This window comes from Mus pahari, chromosome 6 (genome assembly GCF_900095145.1).
Source record: "Mus pahari chromosome 6, PAHARI_EIJ_v1.1, whole genome shotgun sequence".
NCBI classification, from domain to species: domain Eukaryota; kingdom Metazoa; phylum Chordata; class Mammalia; order Rodentia; family Muridae; genus Mus; species Mus pahari.
Genome location: NC_034595.1, coordinates 50,015,824 through 50,036,251, shown reverse-complemented (window position 1 = coordinate 50,036,251; position 20,428 = coordinate 50,015,824). Strand labels below are relative to the sequence as shown.

Here is a 20,428-nt window from a genome sequence, read left to right as displayed (position 1 = left end):
TGCTTCCTTATATGTAGTAGTTAAATTTGGAAATGTTAAATATAAAATAAATCTTACCTGAAATTGAATTTTTCATCTTTCTGTAAAGGAAAAAATTCTCCCTAATATTGAATAGGGTCTTGGGTTAGGTGTGTGGCTTTGCCTCTCAACTTACATTGGCTGAATATAGTAAGCTTCTCCACTCAAATCCTTACAATCCTTATTTGGAGACCCAGAAAGAAAACTTAGAGACAGATGTCACCAATAGATGTCCTCCCATTCTGAAATAGTGCCTGCCTCTACTTATCTTTACATGAGCCATCACATTTACATCCACCTTCATCCTCCACATTAAATGTGCATGAATTCATTAATACCTGAAATATCTCTTTTTTCTGTGGCTTCATTTAGATATATGCAGAGTTTTGCCACAGCCATCTCCAAGGGATAAGGTTCCTCATGGATAGTCTAACATGAAGCAGAATTAGCTGAAAACTAGATATAAAATTAAGAATATATTAAAACCTCTGAGCAGTTTTTGACTAGTCTGCTTGATGCTAAATCGACCCCTGGACGATGTCCTCTTCACTGGTTTTGACACTAACACCATCCTCCATCATGTGCTGCATGGTAAAGGTTGCCTAGACCTTGCTTCCTTGTTTGCATCCTTGTCACTGCCTGTGCTGGATCTTCAGCTTCATAGCATCTGAATTTGGTGCACGTGTGGTTTTTGCTGTACTTGTTAAACTTAAGTGGATGCTTGCATTTTAAAAATGTGTTTGCTACCATTTGCTGCTTAAATGTTTTGAAATTCCCCTAATTAAAATGCTTTCTGTTTTCTCTCTCTTGCCCCTGGTTGCTGACCTACTCCCTACTTTTACTATTGTCTATTGTGGTAAGTTCCTATCTTGTGAATATTTTCCTGTTTAACTCTGACAGCTTCAGTGATTTCATTTTTTCTGAAAACTGTTTCTTAGCTAATTTCTTAGTATTTTCATAGAATGCTCATGGATTGATACCTAGTAAGGGCAATTTATATATAATATAAAGTTCCTTGAGTCTGCATTGTTCCTCGTTTTACATTCTGTTCTTGATTCAGTAGAAATTATTTGACTTGGCACAGCTTTTAGGAGACAGAGGGTGGGAGACGGGGGGGGGGAGGGGAGAGAGAGAGAGAGAGAGAGAGAACTCTCGACCATATTTAGCAGTTTGCTGAAGTGTTTACATGTCAAGTGACACTCTGTGAAACTCTCAAGAACTTGTCATTGTTAGCTACCATGTTTTGTTCCTAATAACTTAATTTTCATTTTTCCAAAGCCCATTTATTATTCTCTAAAAGTATAAAATAAATCATTTCCTATAGCTCATTTAAAATAATTTTAAAAGAAAAAATTAATTTCTGTGTGAAAATTTGATGACCATTTCACATTTTGTGTGCATCCATTTATTTTTAAAAGATGTATTCATTCATTTGCCAAATAGTTATCGATCTGCTTGAAGAAATTCATCACCATAAGCTCATTTTTTCAAAACAATTCTATTCAAATATTGATAACATAGTCACATAACATTTCTCTATTTAAAAAAAAAATTACATCCTCTTCCTTTAAAGAGATACTCCATGTATATTTTGGTATCCAGAACAGCTAGACCGTAAAGTTAACTTTATAAAGATAAACTCTGATGCATCGCTAAAGATATATTTATCCCCTATTCTTTGACCTAGAAGCATCTAAAATGGTTGCCTTAAACTCATTACTAAATTGGATGAACATAAATGTGAGTTAATGCTTTGGCTTTGGTGTGCTCAGAAACACTGACTACAGTCTGGCTTCTGTACTAATGTTGAGGTAAATAGTATAATTCATTTAAGGAAATAAAATGAATGCAGAATTAAGAACAGCTATAATTACAGTGGAGGAGAGGAATGAACCTAAACAAGGAGTGTTTTGTTTCTGTTTTGTTTTGTTTGTTTTGTTTCGAGGATGGAGCATAGGATACTTTTAGGTTTGTGGGGAGGATGTGTGATACAAGAGAGAGAGAGAGAATGGGTAGAAAGCACTCGTGGGCCTTTAACTCTGGAACAAGACACTGGTATGCTGACTACAGGACCATTGAGTGGGAAGAACTGGGCATCCTCAGAATTGCTTTGTAGAGTTGATGTCTTCCTGGTGGCGGACTGGAAGGTGGATCTAGTAGGACCTTGCTATACTGTTTTGGTTTGCCTCCTCTGCTGGCTCTGTGGTCAGAAAACTATAGATGATATTGGATATGACATTTTTTTCTGGGAATGGAGATATATAAATAACTAGAATTGAACTTCAGATTAGAAACTGGCTAGGCTGAATCTGAGATGAGTATGTCTGTTAAGCTACTGCTTGATTTTTACATTGGCTTATACAAGAAAGATCTGCAAAATACAGAAAGTTATGATAAAGGATGGCACTATAATATAGGGATAAAGCAAGCAGAGAAGGAGAAGTAATCCAATAGGGAATTACTCAGCAGGCATGGTGGCATATGCCTTTAATCATAGGACTTAGGAGACTGAGGCTGGAAGATCCAGGGTTCAAAGCCAGTCTTGGCCACATAGGGAGTTCTAGGCTACCCCTGGACTACATGAAACCCTGCTTTAAAACTGGAACAAAACAAGAAAATAAGTTAAAAATAAGTTGAATTACTTAAAGAGCTTCACAGGAAATCTTAAGAAAAACATCAGAGAAGTAAAGACAATTCAAAGGCCGTTCTCGAGTCCTAGGGCTTCTCTTCGTGAGTGGGCGGGGGGAAGATGTAGCTGATGTAAAGGTTCGATTTGAGTGTCACATAAAAATGCCAGAAATTGTTTTTTTGTTTGTTTGTTTTGTTTTGTTTCATCTGTAAGATGAGGATCAAAATAGTGGTACCAGTCACAGAATTCTGTCAAATATATTAATGTAATACATGTAGGCTGGGCATGCTGTTGCATGTCTGTAGGTTTAGCTATCTGTAGACTGAAACAGGATGATTGGGAGTTCAAGGCCAGCGTAGGCTAAAAAACTAAAAAGAAAAGAACATTAATATAATACATATAAAGTGCGTATAACACAGCCAATGCTCAAGCGTGTTGGAGATCACTTGTATTGCTGCTGTGTTTACACTATTGACATTACTTGAAATCTGTTGGTTTTGTTGATGATGCTGATATAATGGGGATCAGACACATAGACACGTACATCTAGATAAGTACTGGAGCACTGAGCTATCCCTAGCTTCTGTTGAAATCAACATAAAACTTAAGCAAAGAGGCCAGGTGCAGTGGCACACCCTATAACCCCATCATTCCAGAGGAGAGGGCAAAAGGATCACATGTTCAAGGCCAATATGTTCTCAAGTAGAAATCTCAGCCAGAAGAATCTGCCTGAGAGTGTTTAGAAAGAATAGGCCTGGTGCTGGTGAGATGGCTCAGTGAGTAAGAGCACCCGATTGCTCTTCCGAAGGTCCGGAGTTCAAATCCCAGCAACCACATGGTAGCTCACAACCATCCTTAACGAGATCTGACTCCCTCTTCTGGAGTGTCTGAAGACAGCTACAGTGTACTTACATATAATAAATAAGTAAATAAATAAATAAATAAAATATTAAAAGAAAAATAAAAGTTTAAAAAAAAAAAAGAATAGGCCTAACAGAAGGGAAAGGAGATGAGCACTGTGTCCAATGCCGGCACACCTGTGTGAAGTCATGCAGTGTAGGGAGTGGAGCAAGTGTGCACCAGCCCTACAGGTTCCTTCCTTAGCAAAGAGAGCAAAGCTAGAACACATGTACATGTGTCTGAAATGGAATGTAGTTTTCTTTGCTGGTGCCTAGTTTCATCTTAACCTACAGAGTTAAGAAAACCATAAGTATAACCACTTACAAAGAATAAGCTATATCTAGTGTGGGAGTGGTGTGAAATTCAGAGTGAATTCTAAACAGTAAAGGAAATAATGCTAACTTATAGGAAAGTTACTCAAAACTAAAGCAGGTATCAAAACAAAAAAAAAATGAAGTTGGAGGAATTTTTTTGCTGCAAGTGAAGCTACATGATTATGCTTTGAAAAGTGGATACTGGGGCTGGTGAGATGGCTCAGCAGGTAAGAGCACCCGACTGCTCATCCAAAGGTGCAGAGTTCAAATCCCAGCAACCACATGGTGGCTCACAACCATCCTTAACAAGATCTGACTCACTCTTCTGGAGTGTCTGAAGACAGCTACAGTGTACTTACATATAATAAATAAATCTTAAAGAAAGAAAGAGAGAGAGAGAGAAAGAAAAGAAAAAAGGAAAAAGAAAAAGAAAAGTGGATACTGGCCTGTAGGTGAGCAGTGGAAAATTCTAAATCAAAATACCATTACTCAGACTATGAGCCTCTCTTTGTATGTGCCCACCCTCTACAGCACACCCGTGTGCACATGTACCATCCAAGGACTCCTTGCCATTTTTCTGATGCTCTTGTCTCCTGTGTTTCTATTGATTTTTCTCTGCTCCACCCACGCTGTTCTCCATTCTGTTCCTCAAATACCTCAGGTAGGCTCTTGCCTCCAATCCTCTGTACTGGCTCTCCCTCTGGCTGGAGTATATTTCCCCAGAATCAATGTGAATAGCTTTGTACCTCTTTCCTCAGCTGTCACTTGCTTGATGAGACTTCTCTCTCTTCTTGATGGTGAAGTCATATGTTGTAATGCCTGATGTATCTTAGGTATTCCACTCAATACTTGAATGGATGGTTGGATGATTTCCTTCACATATGTTCCCTTTTATGATTGGATCTAACTTTTTTCTCCTGTATCTATTGGAGTGGCCCCTCCTTTTTCCTCTGTTGACCTGTCCTCCCCCCCCCCTTTTTTTTTAATGTTGAGCCCTGTGGATGGCTAGAACCCTAACCATTAATTTTGTTTGGCTCCAACAAAATTAATCTTCTTTTCTTGATAGTACTCATTACAGTATATACTAATTTAAATTGTAACATTTGATTTCATATTTTATTCTTTTGAGGAGCAAGTCTTATTTTTAATTCTATTGGTAAAGATATATAATAGCTAAAATAACAATATCAATATAAAAAAGTATGTTTAAAAAGGTAGTTAAGTTTTAGTCAGATTTAGGCAATGAGCCATAGGACACATCACAAGATTGTGTGTGTGTTGAGATCATACACATTATGGGGTATCTCTGGAAAGACCAGTGAAATTGAAGCAAGGTAGTAATCACTATTATGCCCTGATTGAGAGTTGGGAACTTTAGCTAAGGGAAGTGGATCCTAATGACGGTCTTTAAACATTACGGATTGAAAATAATACTTTAACCTGGAAGCCTCTGAAGCCAGACAGCTAGAGTATAATATTCTAATATTTTTGGTTTTCAGAAGGACAGTTTTTCATGTGTGAAACCTAGTTTGAAAGCTAACAATCACAGATCTATAAGCAGCCATCTTAGGGCTTTCGCTTGTGTTCCATGCAATGCCTTCTTGCCATGATTATCAAAGTAATACTGTTGCCTACTGCTGGGTCCAATAGAAATTATTGTGGAATTTATTTAATTCACCCAGAGATTTCATTTACTAAAAGAATCAGTTAATATTTGTTATATTTTAAAATGAAAAAAAAATGTTTTTAAGTTAGAAATTTTATTTTTTAGCTCCAAAGATATTTTTCTTATTGTGGATGAGAATATGGGGTTATCTTATTTTTTCTTGCTTTGGTATTGTAAAACTGATAAATTAAGGATCAAAATTTCTCATTTCGCTTAATTACCTATAACATTTATTGTTCACTTTTTAAATGTTTATGCCACCTGGTCTTTTCTATATAGCAAAAATAAGTATAAAGCAATGTAGGCCTAAGGAGCATTGAGAGGAACGTCATGCGTTTGTGGTTTGCATGTGAGTCAGTGCAGAATCCCTCTGAAACTGCTTTGGGTCTGCAGTCTCCAGACTGCGTGGGACGTGCTCAGTTGTCCTTACTGAAAGGATTGGTTCTCGCTGACCTTGTATGAGAAGTAGAATGATTTTCTGTCCTTGTATGTGCTATGTGGTTAATGTTAAGTCACATCACAGGATTGTGTGTTTCTGGGTGGTCATATAGGATATCACTGAAAAGACCATGAAGTGGAAGCAGGATAATAATTCTGCCATGTAGACAGAACATTGGGGAGTTTGGTGGGTGCTTTTGACAATCTTTAAAATATTCATTTCAAAATGTTATTATTACCTTGCACCCAGATTTTCCTTTCTATGTCATTTATACTCTTCTACATACAAATACTGTTTTTAACAATGATACTGATTAAAGAATTTTTCATGAGTACTTCTGAAGGGGCTTGATGGTTTGCTGATTTTGTACTCTATGCCAGATGCCATCCTTGGCTCTCTACTTCTGTGGTCTCTTTTTAATGTACTCAAAGAGACTGAGAAAAGGATTGTGTTGACTTGAAAATGCATTAGTGATGTGTTTTAATTAACTTTTATATTAAGACCTTTTGGTTCAATATGGAAAACAAGTTAATATAGCCCAACTATATGGATTTAAAAACAAAGACCATTTTGTTCATTTGATAAGAAACATAAGGAATAATGAAAAAAGACCATTTTATTTGTTTTTACCCTTATTTAAAAATAAACACAATTTTGAGCTAATATTTTTGCAGTGTTTTGGAAATTTTATAATATATCAATCTAAGTATAATATAAGAAAACAGTCTTTATGTTAAATTTTCTCATTTTCCTAAACCTAGGATGGTAAGCGGATGTTTGGCACCTATTTCCGTGTTGGTTTTTATGGAACCAAGTTCGGGGATTTGGATGAACAGGAATTTGTTTACAAGGAGCCTGCAATAACCAAACTCGCAGAGATTTCTCACAGATTGGAGGTGAATGCCGTGGTAGTTCACGAATGTCATGTTTCTATAGAAAGTAGATTTTCACTTCAATTTTAATTAAGTAAGTCAGATAATTGACTTCTGTAGTGTATAAGAGTTTTTGAGAGGTACAATAGCACCCTTTCAAAACCTTTAACTCTGTTACGACAAGAGTCATGTATTAGCTATGCTTCTGAGGGCTTGTCTCCACACACATTTTCTAAGCCCCTTTACCCGGCAGGGTTACTCTGACTTGTCTACTTTTGAGTAAGAGACAAGAAGCAGCCGCGTGTGATGAGGTTGGAAGCAGAGCCCAGGAAATAGCTGGCTCACAAGTGTCCAATCCCATGTCCTCAGAGATCAAACACTAGAGCCACACCTGGAGAGCACTGGAGTAGCTCTTGAGATCCCCTCGCTTCTCACATAGATGACTGCTTTATATTTACTTCATATTACATCTTTCCATTCCTGTTGCTCGTCTGAACCTTTCTCTTCCTGCTCCAAGTGTAGCTCCTGTCACCAAGGAAAATCCCAGACCCAACCCCAGACTTTCTAGATCAAAGTCTTCCTTTTGACAAGATCCCTAAGAGACTCGTGCACACAGAACAGTTTGGGAAGCAGGGCTCTAGGCTGGCTTCTACTCTTAGCTGGTGTTGACTCTTACAGGTGACTTTACTGGCTTTGGGTTCCATAAACTGGTTCAAACTATGACTCCTTACTTTTTTGAGTTAGGTAAGTCTTGAGAAATACTAAGAGTGTGCTACCCAAACTTTATCCTGCAAAGCCCTTTGTGGGAGGTATGAGGACAATTCCTGGTGGTCCTCCTGGATAGCTGCATCTAAACGTCACCTCCTTGCTGTTTTAGTTTTCCTTCTGAAACATTGCCCAAACTGCAGCCCTTGAGGTCCCCTTGTTAAAAACCTGAGCTTTTGCTGGGGGGAGGGGAAAAAAAACTTTGGCTGTTATTTAACTGCATGCATGGAAATAGTGTGGCAGAAGAAAACCTGCCAAATCTCATACTCGGCTTGAGGTATCAAGGGCCTACTCTGGTTCACTGAGAAAGTCATGTAAAAGATTTCCTCCTCTTCATTTCAGGGATTTTATGGAGAAAGATTTGGAGAGGATGTGCTTGAAGTAATCAAGGACTCTAATCCTGTAGACAAGTGCAAATTAGATCCAAACAAGGTAGGCCGATTACATCCTAATGGTATGTGATTGTGCCTTTGAAGATAGCCACGTTGTTTTGTTTGACACATACTGGGTGACAGATTACTGTTAGTTAATACAGACCTTTTCCCTTTTCAGGCATATATTCAGATTACCTACGTGGAGCCGTTCTTTGACACCTATGAGATGAAAGATAGAATCACTTATTTTGACAAAAATTATAATCTCCGGCGTTTCATGTACTGCACACCCTTCACTTTAGATGGCCGTGCTCATGGGGAGCTTCATGAACAGTTCAAACGGAAGACCATTCTGACAACGTCTCATGCCTTTCCTTATATTAAAACGAGGGTCAATGTCACTCACAAAGAAGAGGTAACTCCACAGTGGAGGAAAAAGAATTCACAAAACTAGTCTATTCACACTGTGAACTTACATGTGGTTTTAGCAGAAGATGTATCCCACCTTCTTTGCATACTAGGATTTTACCATTGTGGCTCATTCATTTTTGGCTATCTTCTAAGTTGCTAATTCATCCTCAGCTTATGTTTTTTAAAGTATTTATTGATTTTTATGTTGATTAATTTAGGGATTTAGGTTTAGATTTTGTTACATCTCGCTAGGTAGTTTTCAGTCAGTATACTAACCTGATTGGTACTGCTCTACTCAGGTAATCTCAACACCGATTGAAGTTGCTATCGAAGACATGCAGAAAAAGACGCAGGAGTTGGCATTTGCAACACATCAGGATCCAGCAGACCCCAAAATGCTTCAAATGGTCCTCCAGGGGTCTGTGGGAACAACTGTAAACCAGGTTCGTGCCTCTTGCTGAGTGTGTGCTGTTGGTTTACGTACTAGATTTGAAGAAACATTGCAGTGTTTACAGAATGACAGGATCATGCAAATTAGGTATAAAGATTATGTATTAGGGGCTGGTGAGATGGCTCAGTGGGTAAGAGCACCCGACTGCTCTTCTGAAGGTCCTGAGTTCAAATCCCGGCAACCACATGGTGGTTCACGACCATCTGTAACGAGATCTGACTCCCTCTTCTGGAGTGTCTGAAGATAGCTACAGTGTACTTACATATAATAAATAAATAAAGCTTTTAAAAAAAAAAAAGATTATGTATTAGATTAATCTCACGGTACTGAAGTATAAATGGAAGTAAATGGAAAATATCACTGCCAGTTTTCAGATCTCCTCCCCCTATGCCTATGCTTACCGAAATGTGGTCACTTCTGATAGTCTTTGCTAGATGGTTATGGTGGCATATGCTCTTAAACCCTCACTGGGGAGGCAGAGACAGGCAGATTCTCTGTAAGTTAAAGACCAGCCTGGTCTATGTAGCAAGTTCTAGCCAGCTGAGACTATATAATGAGACCCTGTCTCATAAAACAAAATAAAATTCTTTCATTAAAAAAAAAAAAGTAGGGCCGGGCATAGTGGCGCATGCCTTTAATCCCAGCACTCGGGAGGTAGAGACAGGCGGATTTCTGAGTTNGAGGCCAGCCTGGTCTACAAANTGAGTTCCAGGACAGCCAGGGCTACACAGAGAAACCCTGTCTCAAAAAACAAACAAAAAACAAAAAAACAATGCTGAAAGAAGTTGCTTTTGTAAAATCAAGTGTAATAGCCAGTGGATTAGAATTGTATTAAAATTTGTACATCAAGAATCACTCAAAAAAAATACAAAGCAAAGTGCATTGATGAAGTCAGTAGTCAGTCCTCAAAGTCCTATTCATTTCTTTGGAGGATGAACCACTACAAAATGAATCTATCTGTAGAAGGCAAGAATGTAAATAAGATGTCTGGAGTATCTGGACCAGGCTGTCTCTGAAGAGTCCTAAGAGACATGCAGTCCTGTCGGTGCTGTGGCTCTGTGGGTAAACTCCGTGACTCTAAAGAACAAGGACACTTCATTGCTTCCTTTTATCTTTCAGGGACCTCTGGAGGTTGCCCAGGTCTTCCTGTCTGAAATACCTGGTGACCCAAAGCTCTTCAGACATCACAACAAGCTGCGCCTTTGTTTCAAGGACTTTACTAAAAGGTAATTGAGGCTTTTTGCAAAAAGAACTTCAAATTAAGAGTGGCTAATACCATAGTTTGAGATGAGAGCCACAAGGAATTGTTGAAAACTGAAAATAGGAATTGGTTCACCATGTGAAGCAATCTGTGTGGTGTTTACTGTTGTTTTTGTTTTTTTAAGACTTTTATTTTTATTTATGAGTTCACTGTAGCTGTCTTCAGACACACACCAAAAGAGTGCATCAGATTCCATTACAGGTGGTTGTGAACCACCATGTGGTTCCTAGAAACTGATCTTAAAACTTAAAACCTATGGAAGAGCAGTCAGTGCTCTTAACTGCTAAGCCATCTCTCCAGCCCACATTTACTGTTCTTTACTAACATAGAACAGCACCCTTCCATACCCCAACTCTTTTAACTTGAAAGTTGCTGTTTATGTCAAAAAAAAATTAGTATTATTCCTCAGCATGCAGCACCATTTTCCCTTAGGAACCAAAACAGAAAATGTTGAACTCCTAACCTTATCAGTGTATGTATATCCCTGTCCAGTCACTTAGTCTTTGTGATCTTCACAACAAATGAAAGATAGTATAATCAACCTCCCTCTCAGAGAGGGGCTTGCAGACCAGGTTAAATAGGGCCTAGGTGCCAGGCCCTCCGTGAATTATCAGGGAGACTCAGAGGACTCAGCTTGTGAATATGCTGAGTCTGTGACTTGTTACACTCGAAGACTAAAGGCTACAAAGTGGAGTCAGCAGAGGGAGGAGCATATGGTATAAGGCTCACAGGGGCCCCTGCAGTACTGTGACAGCCATTATGGAGCTCTTTGGGGAGGGCTTACTAAAACACTGGACTCACAGGAGGAAGGCAGATATCACCATAACATCTGCAACTGTGAGCCCCTCCCCAAATCTGGAGGCCAAGAACCAGCACTGTAATGCCCTTCTAAGGGCAGCAGGCTTGGTATTTAGGCTTAACTCCCCCAGCACAAAATCAACTTAAAGAAACTACTAGACTAGTATTTGGCACATAATAGATAATAAATATTAGGTTTTGAAACAAAAGGGAGAACAGTCTTTATCAATTCTCTAGTTCCTAATTTTCCTTTCTCACAGTGTGATCACAAGAGAGAGAATTGATTAATCCAGCTTGGCGGTGTCAAGAAAGATCCCACGAGTTTATGTGGACCTTGAAGAGTTCATTCTAGCTTTTAGAACTAAGAGGGAAAAGAATGTATGAAAAAGGAAAAAACATGAGGGAACTTCTGTATCTGTGTAGGAAAGGTCAATAATCCAGAGATTTTGAAACCATCAAGCCATGGGGTAAGAGTCTGAGAACACCTGGGGAAGGAAAGCGAGAGATAAATAGCTCAGGGCTAGCGCGTGGGCCTCCTTCCCACACTACCTAAATTGTTTCTGAAAGAACCACAGGACCTAGGGACTGAGGCCCAGCTCACAGTGCCACAGAACCAGAGCTTGTACCTCCTAACACAGTTTATCTTGTCCAGTCACTTACTGAATGTGTTTATTAAGATAAAAGTAACTTTATTGTACATTGATTTTTTTTTTTGTTTTGTTGTTTTGCTTTTTTATTTTTTCTGTTTTCTGTTTGTTTGTTTACTCGAGATAGGGTTTTTCTGTGTAGCCTTGGCTGTCCTGGAACTCACTCTGTAGACCAGGCTTGTATTGAACTCAGATCCTACTGCCTCTGCCTTCTGAGTGCTGGGATGGAAGGTGTTCCTTACTCACTGCTGGCCCTTAGTTTTTATTATCAGCAAATGTGGAAAGTGCGGCCTTGCTTAGGTAGCCTGGAATGGTAGCTCTTCCCTTTTTATTTGTTTTTTTTTTGTTTGTTTGTTTGTTTGTTTCCGAGACAGGGTTTCTCTGTGTAGTCCTGGCTGTCCTGGAACTCACTTTGTAGACCAGGCTGACCTCAAACTCAGAAATCCGCCTGTCTCTACCTCCCAAGTGCTGGGATTAAAGGCGTGCGCCACCACCGCCTGGCCAGCTCTTCCCTTTTTATTGCATTAGCTTTACAAAATTCTCCGTTCCTTCCACGTGAGCTTTACAGACATTCAAATTTAAATTTAAAAAGCTTCATCTAGCTGTGTCTGGAGAACACAGCTCAGGTGGTAGAGTGTTTGTGTGGCATGCATGAAGTCCTTCTAGACTTGATCCCTAGGACTATATAAATTGTTAGCATGCACCTGTAGTCTCAGCCCTCGAGGTACACACAGGAAAATCAGAAATTCAGCAAGTTTGAGGCCAAAGTGGACTGAATCAGACTCTGTCACAGAAACTAAACAAACATAATTTGTTATCTGAAATTTTGTGATTTTTTAAATTTAAATTTATTTTTAACTGATACATTGATAAAATGATATGTGAATATACTATATAACGTTTAAATCAGGAGCAAATATTTCTCCTAAGAAAGTTACCATTTCTTAATAGTGAACATGTTCAAAATCCTTTCTTCTAACTTTTTGGGGTATACTATGTAACATCGTTGTTCTTGGTTACCCTACTCTGTAATAGCATGCCAGGTAGGGTGTCTCATTCCAGGCTGATGTAGCTGAGCACCCTTTGCCCATTGCCCCGCCCTTCCCCCTGCATCTGGTAACTACCATTCTGCTTCCAACATCTATGAGAATAATAGTTTTAGATTACAAATATGCAACACCTGTCTTCCTGTGCTAGGCTTATTTCACTTTTACAGTGTTCGGTTTTTTTTGTTTGTTTGTTTTGTTTTGTTTTGTTTTTCGAGACAGGGTTTCTCTATATAGCCCTGGCTGTCCTGGAACTCACTTTGTAGACCAGTCTGGCCTCAAACTCAGAAATCCGCCTGCTTCTGCCTCCAGAGTGCTGGGATTAAAGGCATGAGCCACCACGCCCAGCATGTCCATTTTTTTAATGTATTGTTATGGCTAAGCATATTGTATATATGCACCATATTTATATTTTTGAGTATGCGTGCATGGGGAGATCAGATGTTGGCACTGGGTCTCTTCCTTATTCATTTTCTTTTCTTTTCTTATGATATATATATAGTAATGTTTACAGACATACCAGAAGAGGGCATTGGATCCCATTACAGATGGTTTGAGCCACAATGTGGTTGCTGGGAATTGAACTGAGGACCTCTGGAAGAGCAGTCAGTGTTCTTAACCACTGAGCCATCTCTCCAGCCACCCTCATTTTCTATCTTATATTTTGAAAGAGTCTCTTCCTAATCTGACTAGACTGGCTGGCTAGTGAGCCTCAGGGACCCTCCTGTGTCCTGCCTCCTTTCCACCCACCACCACTGAGATGAACATGTTCATAAACCCACCTGGCTCATTTCGTTTAGTTGTGTTTTGTTGTTTGTTTACATGTGTGTAGGGGATTGGGGTTGGGTCATCATGTTTGGGCAGCAGACACTTTACCAACTAAGCCACCTCACCCCTATCCCCACATAAATCATCTTTTTTCCCTTTATTATTAAATTGGTTCTTTGACTTTTTGATACCTTTATGTAATAATATATTCAGAGTTACCTCACCCTCCACCCTCTCTCCTCTCCTACCCACCCCTGTTAACCATCTTAATCATTTGATAGATGGTGCACATTGTTCCCACTCTTGCCTGTTGTGAATCATGCCACAGTGAACAGGATGGGGGTGGGAGTGTAAATGTCTCTTTGACCTAACAAACTGACTTTGTTTCCTTTGTGTATATTCCTGGCTGTGCCGTTTGGTAGTTCTAATTGGTTTTGGTTTTTTAAGCTTTTTTTTTTAATGCATATGAGTGTTTTGCCTGTGTGTGTACAAATGTATCATATATGTCCCTGGTGCCTGCAGAGGCCAGAAAAAGGGAGTTACAAGCACTGGAGTTGCATATGGTTGTAAGTCACCATGTGTGTGCCAGGAGCCACGCCCAGGGCCTTTCAAGAACGGCAAGTGCTCATACTGACTGCGGCTCCTCTCCACCCCCATTTCTGGTGCTTGTGAGGAGCTACATACTGTTTCCTGTCGGCGCAGAGGGGCTGCCCTTTTCCTACATCTTACCATCACTTGCTACTTGTTGTTTCTTGATAATAACCATTCTAACTAGGAAGAGGTAGATTTTATTTGCATTTTTCTAATGTTGACCTTTTTGTGTATTGTCCATTTGTATAACCTTTGAGATCAAGATCTTGTTGCATTGTTGGACTTTTACATTTGAGTTCTTTATGTGCCCTGGATATTAATCCTACCTCACATGTATATTTTGCACATATTTTTGCCCATATGTAGGTTGTTCTTTTACTCTGTTGGTTATTTCCTGAAGTTGCTATAAGAAGCTCTTTAGTTTGGAGTTTTCCTATAAAGTAATCATTTGGCTAGAGGGCCTCATGGCATTGGTTTTGGGAAGCAGTGGGAAGCCAGTTCCTACCATGACCTGTACTACTTCCTGGCAGATATTCATATGGAGACTTACGGAACTCACTCATTTCATTAATTGGGAGGGTTACTACAACAGAATAAACCCTACTAGTTTTGGGCCAGGTGATCATGGGACAATCCAGGTCTCATTGGGCCATTTACATTTAGTAGTAGACAATCCGATAACTTTCTGCTTGCCGTTTGGGATATTTTACCATGACTGCAATTATAACCAGTTGTCTTTTCTAATATACTTTTTACTTTTTTTTTTTTTTTTTTTTTACTTTTTCTGTTTCTTTTTGGTTTGACACAAACAAGGCATGCTCAGGACTACTGAGCTGTATGCTAAGCCCAAACAGACTTTGTCCAGAGAATGAACTCTTGCAGTCATCAGGTCTGCTCAAGTGTTACTGTCAGGACAAAGGACTTTCTCCTTTTCAATTATAAAAAAGGCCCAAAAGTTGTTAAATGCTTCCTAATATAAACCTTGCAGAGTTAGTTACCTAGCTGGAGTGCGCCCCATGCCTCTAAGCCCGTTTGGAGGCTGAGACAGGAGAATTGCTGTGATTTTAAGATCAGCCTGAGTTACACAGTGAGGTTTCAAAGAAAGAAAAAACAAGTAGGGGAGTGTGGAGGATGAAAAAAAATTATAGAGTTAATACTCCATTTTTATTTTCTATATTAGCTGTGCTTTTTCAACCAACACACACACACACACACCACCATAGTTCACAGTTTACATAAAATCTTAAATTATAAGAGAACATTTTTAAATTTTTTTTTTACTTTATGCATATGAGTACACTGTAGCTGTCTTTAGACATACTAGAAAAAGGCATCATTTGAGCTGTGTGTACAAGCAAGGGGATATTTAGCTATAGATATGTAGATATGGCTTTGTTGTGTTGAGACAGCCCATGTATGCCTTGAACTTGCTGTTCTGCTACAACCTCTCAGCTGGTAGGATTAGAGGCATGTGCCACCACTCCAGGCCTGTATATTACTTTTTAAAATATCTTTTTCTTGACAGTATGAATAAATAATGATCATTATCTGTTTATTAAACCAAACCTTTTATTTCAACATGGGGGAAAAAACAATGGTGCCATGGTTACACAGATGAGCAACAACACTCCTAAAGAGTCTGATCTAGAAACAGTAGGATGGTGGGGGGCATTCAGAGCCAGCATGACAGTTCAGAAGCAACTCAGTGACAGAGTCCTTGCCTGCATTTGATCTCCCAGCATACACTTCCTAGTACTCAGAAAGCAGAGGCAGAAGAATCACAAGTTCTAGGCCAGCCTGGGCTACAAATTATTAAAATATATTTTCAACTTAATGAGTACAGGAAGTGTTTATCTGATTTTAAAAGAAAATCTGATGCATGTTGCATTACAGAAAGGAAGCAGAGAGCAGCTGGCCACAGACACAGTAGACCTTCAGAGGCACACCATTTCTGACCTTCTTCAGTATCCAGGCCACCCTAATAACCCATGGATGAAGTTAGCATCTCATGATCCAGTCACCTCTCAGTCCCATGAGCTGGGAACAAAGCCTTTGACACATGAAGTCTGTGAGGACATATTACACCTAAGCCATACCAGCATATTAAACCTAAAATAAAATAACCACTTGCCATCAACTGAAGGGTGTGTGTGTGTGTGTGTGTGTGTGTGTGTGTGTGTGTGTGTGTGTGTGTTTAGAATTACAAATTTCCAAGGGATGAGAAATGTCTAAACATGTGTTTTCTTACCCCCTAGATGTGAGGATGCCTTAAGAAAAAATAAGAGCTTAATTGGACCAGATCAAAAGGAGTATCAAAGAGAACTGGAGAGAAATTACCATCGCCTTAAAGAGGCTCTGCAGCCGCTGATAAACAGAAAAATCCCTCAGCTCTACAAGACTGTGCTACCTGTCACTTGCCATAGGTATGCTTCCTCCACAGAGCTTTTTAGAAAAACTGTTCGATTTTAATAGTTTTACAGCTTATATAATTTCGGGTGCTGCGTCCCCAGAAATATAACAAATCCAACTAGTATAAGCTTTGCCACTTAGCCCTGATCGGTATGAAGCCAGCCTTTCCTGTGCAAGGCAGGCTAACTGGGACAGTACCAAGTCTAGCCTCATAAACCTCTCCTAAACTCTCACACACCTCCAATGGGGAGCCACTAGAATGTTTCATGAGCAAGGCCTCCACCACACACATACTCCTCCAATCATCAGTGTCTATGTAACCTAGAGCTGCACACACCAGAGCAGGTGCCCTGACTGTCCAGGAAGCTGTAGTCGTTTTTCTCTCTTTGACAAGTCAGAAAACGAGGAGTTTTCTACAAGTGAATCTGAGCTGCATGTGAGCGTGTGTGCCTCATGTGTATGTAGTACAGGTACTCCCAGGAGGCTGTGATGGTGCCACAGCAGATGTAAAGAGCCCACGGTGGCCTGGCACGCACTCTCAAGTACCTGAGCCCTGGAAACTGGCCTGTTACCTGTTGGATTATTGTGGCAGGTGTTTTATCACCCTTTTCTTTGAAATGATAAACTAATAAACCAAGTAAGTTGTATAATAAATTAACATTTGAGAAGCTGTTGTTTGAATATGGATTGAAAAAGGAAGCTATGCTGTCAACAGCAGAAATTTAGCCTTTGCTTTGTAATGGCCTAGTCAATTTATACTTGTAGATGTGTGAAACAAATTCACACATTCACTCAAAAACAAAAAACAAAAAACCTTCAACTGTACACCCTGTCTTCCCAGTATTAGAGGCTGAAGCAGGGTAGTGACTTAAAGGAGAGTCTGGGCCACTTAAAAAAAAGAAATGGGCCAAGAGCCTGCTCTACATCACAGCCTCCAGGGAAATCTGTCTCCATCACAAGCTACAAGAGCTGGGGAAGTACAAAGAACTTGTGGTAAAATACATGCTTCTCTTAGCCCACACCTATGGGGCCATTCCCTTCAGAGTTCCCAGCAGGGAAGTAAGCAACTTTCCATTTTCCCTTCAGTCTTGAAATCTCTAGCTACATGGACCTGACTCCATTCTTGGGTCGGGGGAGGTGCCAGGTATCCAGTAATCAAGCACCTGGCAAATTCTACGTCCAGCTTCTTCTTCACATTTCTGTGCTAAGGCTATTCTACCTGGAGGACACTGCTCCCTAGTCTAATCCTCTAAACTTTTCTTAATCTAGACATGTAATATTTGGTTCTCTGAGGATTTTTTTTGTTTTTTGTTTAGTTTGGTGGTTTTGTTGAGGTGGCAGGTTTTTGGAGTGTTGCTACTTAAACCAGGTTGGTTGGTCCTCAGCCATTCCCTCAGTTTGTCTCCAGGCATGTATCACCAAGCCAAGATCTAGGAAACTCTTATCTGTTTTTATTTTATTTTTTATTTTTTGAGGGGTGGGTGTCAAGACAAGGTTTCTCTCTGCAACCCTGGCTGTCATGGAACTTAATCTATAGATCAGGCTGGCTCAGAGATCCTCCTGCCTCTGGCTCCCAAGTGCTGCGACTAAATGTGTGTGCCACCACTGCCCATTGTCCCTTTTCTTTTTTAATATCTATGTCTATTTAATATCTATATATATCTATGTATGTGGGTGTACTGTCAATGTCTTCAGACACACCAGAAGATGACATCGGATGCCCATTACAGATGGTTGTGAGCCACCATGTGGTTGCTGGGAATTGAACTCAGGACCTCTGGAAGGCCAGTCAGTGCTCTTAACCACGGAGCCAGCTCTCCAGCCCTTATTAAAAAAAAAAAAAAAAAAAAAAATTATTATGAGTATACTGTAGCTGTTTTTAAACATACCAGAAGAGGGCCCTTTTCTTTTTTAAAAAACAAAATATATACTTTTTGAAACAAGGTCTCCTGTAGCTTAGTCTGGCCTTGAATTTAATATGTAAAGAATGACCTGGAACTTCTTATCCTCCTGCTTCCTCCTCCAAAGTGCTTTCATTACAAGGATTATGTATGTAGTGCTGAGAGACTAACCGGGGCTTGGTGCATGCTGGACACACAGTCAGCTGTTTAACTACAGACATTTATGTGCACCAAATGTGTAAGATACTCTTGGAGACGAGAGGACATCAGATCTGGAACTGGAATAACAGAAGGTTGTGAGCCACCTGGTGTAGGTCTTAGGAGCCTAATTTGGGTCCCTCTACAAGGGCAGTAAGCACTCTTAACCACTAAGCCATTGCTCCAGCTTAAATATTCCTTCTCTTGATAAATAGTATCCAGCTTTCAGAACCTTCCCCTGGAACCAAAAGAAGTCTTTAAAATGCAAAGCTAAATGTCATTCTCTTTATAACTGCTTCTACCTTTCCTAAACTTCCAGGCACTTACTTATCAGGAAGGGTGAGCAAAAGAAAAACCAATTCACGAAGAAGGAAAAATCCACAAAAACATTTCACGAATAAAATCCTCATGTCTATAGGACTTGGGAAATAAACCTTTCTTAGGATTTAGATTGTCACATTGTCATCTGGAACCCTGACTTTGTCCCTCTTCCTGCCTTCTCATTTGTGTAGAATGAACTTTCCCAGAGACTGGGTGGGATGTGCTTTGTAAATGATTGGCTATAGAAGCAGGTTGGGGAATTTAGGCCTTTTCTTATTAAGGTAGACATTACAAATGTGTGCTACTCTTTTGGAATGTTTCTGCATTTTGTTTTGGCCCAGCTATCCTCAAACTCAGAGCTCCACCTCTCTCTGCCTCCTGAGTGCTGAAATGAAAGGTGGATAGTTGCCTAGCCCTTGCAAGATATTTGTAATAAAATATAACAATTACTTTGTTAAATAACTTAAAATGTTCATTTAATTTCAAATATGGTAAATATCAATATATAACCCCACATAAAAGTAGTTTGAGAACCACTTGATTCCAGATTTATGATTAGAGAAATACTTGTTTCTTACCATAGTAATCTTGAATACTCCAGAAATTTCTTCCATGGCTGTTAAAGGACAAATAATCAATAGGCCTCAATAATCAATAATTAAAGTGGCTGTTATAACATACCTCCAATCTATAAATAAATCTGAAGCTAGATTATGACAATATATGTAAGATGGCAGGAAAAACAAACCTTAAAAGATAAAAATAAGGGCTGGTGAGATGGCTCAGGGGTTAAGAGCACCGACTGCTCTTCCAAAGGTCCTGAGTTCAAATCCCAGCAACCACATGGTGGCTCACAACCATCTCTAACAAAAATCTGATGCCCTCTTCTGGAGTGTCTGAAGACAGCTACAGTGTACACACATATAATAAATAAATAAATCTTTAAGAAAAAAAAGATAAAAATAAAACACCACCGTTAACTATATCCTCTTCTTTTCCTCAGAGATTCCTTCAGCCGAATGAGCCTTCGAAAAATGGAACTCTAAAATACACACTTGTTCTATTCATTTGAAAAGAACCATGTTTTCAACATTGAGTGTGAGGTCTATTGAAAAATAGGACTTGGATGTCATTCTGGAAGCAGTAGTATTGATTTACTCTCTGAAGAATGTGCTCCCATATGCAGGCTTACATGTGAGGCTCATTAAAGTTTTAATGATTCAAAGGTACAGTACACATTTACAATTATTTATACCATAGCTGTTAAATTTATTTACTTTTAAGTTCTTATTTTTTAATTTATATTACCATTTATAGATTCATTCATTTTTGAACCATTTTAAATGTAGTAATTCTTATTTTAAAGGTACTATTAAATATGTGAATGTTTACACTAATTTTAATGAGTGGGATTTTAATTTATTACAATGGGAAAACATGAATTGTTCAAAAACTGGTTCTAAACTGACATCAACCCCGCCCCCCAAATTAGGTAATGGTGGCAGTTACCCACCCCACCCTCAACCTGTTAAGAATTGCCCAAAACAGCATTTAATAAAACATTCATATAAATGGTTATATACCAGAATCTAATACTAGTGACATGAAGTGACAGCAGTTTGATCTTTTTGAGTCATTAGTATCAACTT

General features: G+C 39.2%; 1 protein-coding gene across 6 annotated transcripts in view; it reads left to right on the top strand.

The window, feature by feature from the left end:
• The window catches only part of Dock7 (dedicator of cytokinesis 7), a 205,822-nt gene extending 185,755 nt beyond the window's left edge, over positions 1-20,067 (top strand). For 3 of the 6 annotated variants that reach the window (XM_029540154.1, XM_029540155.1, XM_029540153.1), the window contains 7 exons: positions 6,737-6,862; positions 7,946-8,035; positions 8,156-8,392; positions 8,688-8,831; positions 9,959-10,065; positions 16,206-16,373; positions 19,783-20,067. In XM_029540154.1, coding sequence (XP_029396014.1) covers positions 6,737-6,862; positions 7,946-8,035; positions 8,156-8,392; positions 8,688-8,831; positions 9,959-10,065; positions 16,206-16,373; positions 19,783-19,825 — 915 coding nt within the window. In that variant the 3' untranslated portion in view covers positions 19,826-20,067. Of the gene's footprint in view, positions 1-879; positions 958-6,727; positions 6,863-7,945; positions 8,036-8,155; positions 8,393-8,687; positions 8,832-9,958; positions 10,066-16,205; positions 16,374-19,782 lie in introns of those variants that run through there. The other 3 variants (XM_029540156.1, XM_021199944.2, XM_029540157.1) reach the window with 2 other exon arrangements.
• Positions 20,068-20,428: the final 361 nt, after the last annotated feature.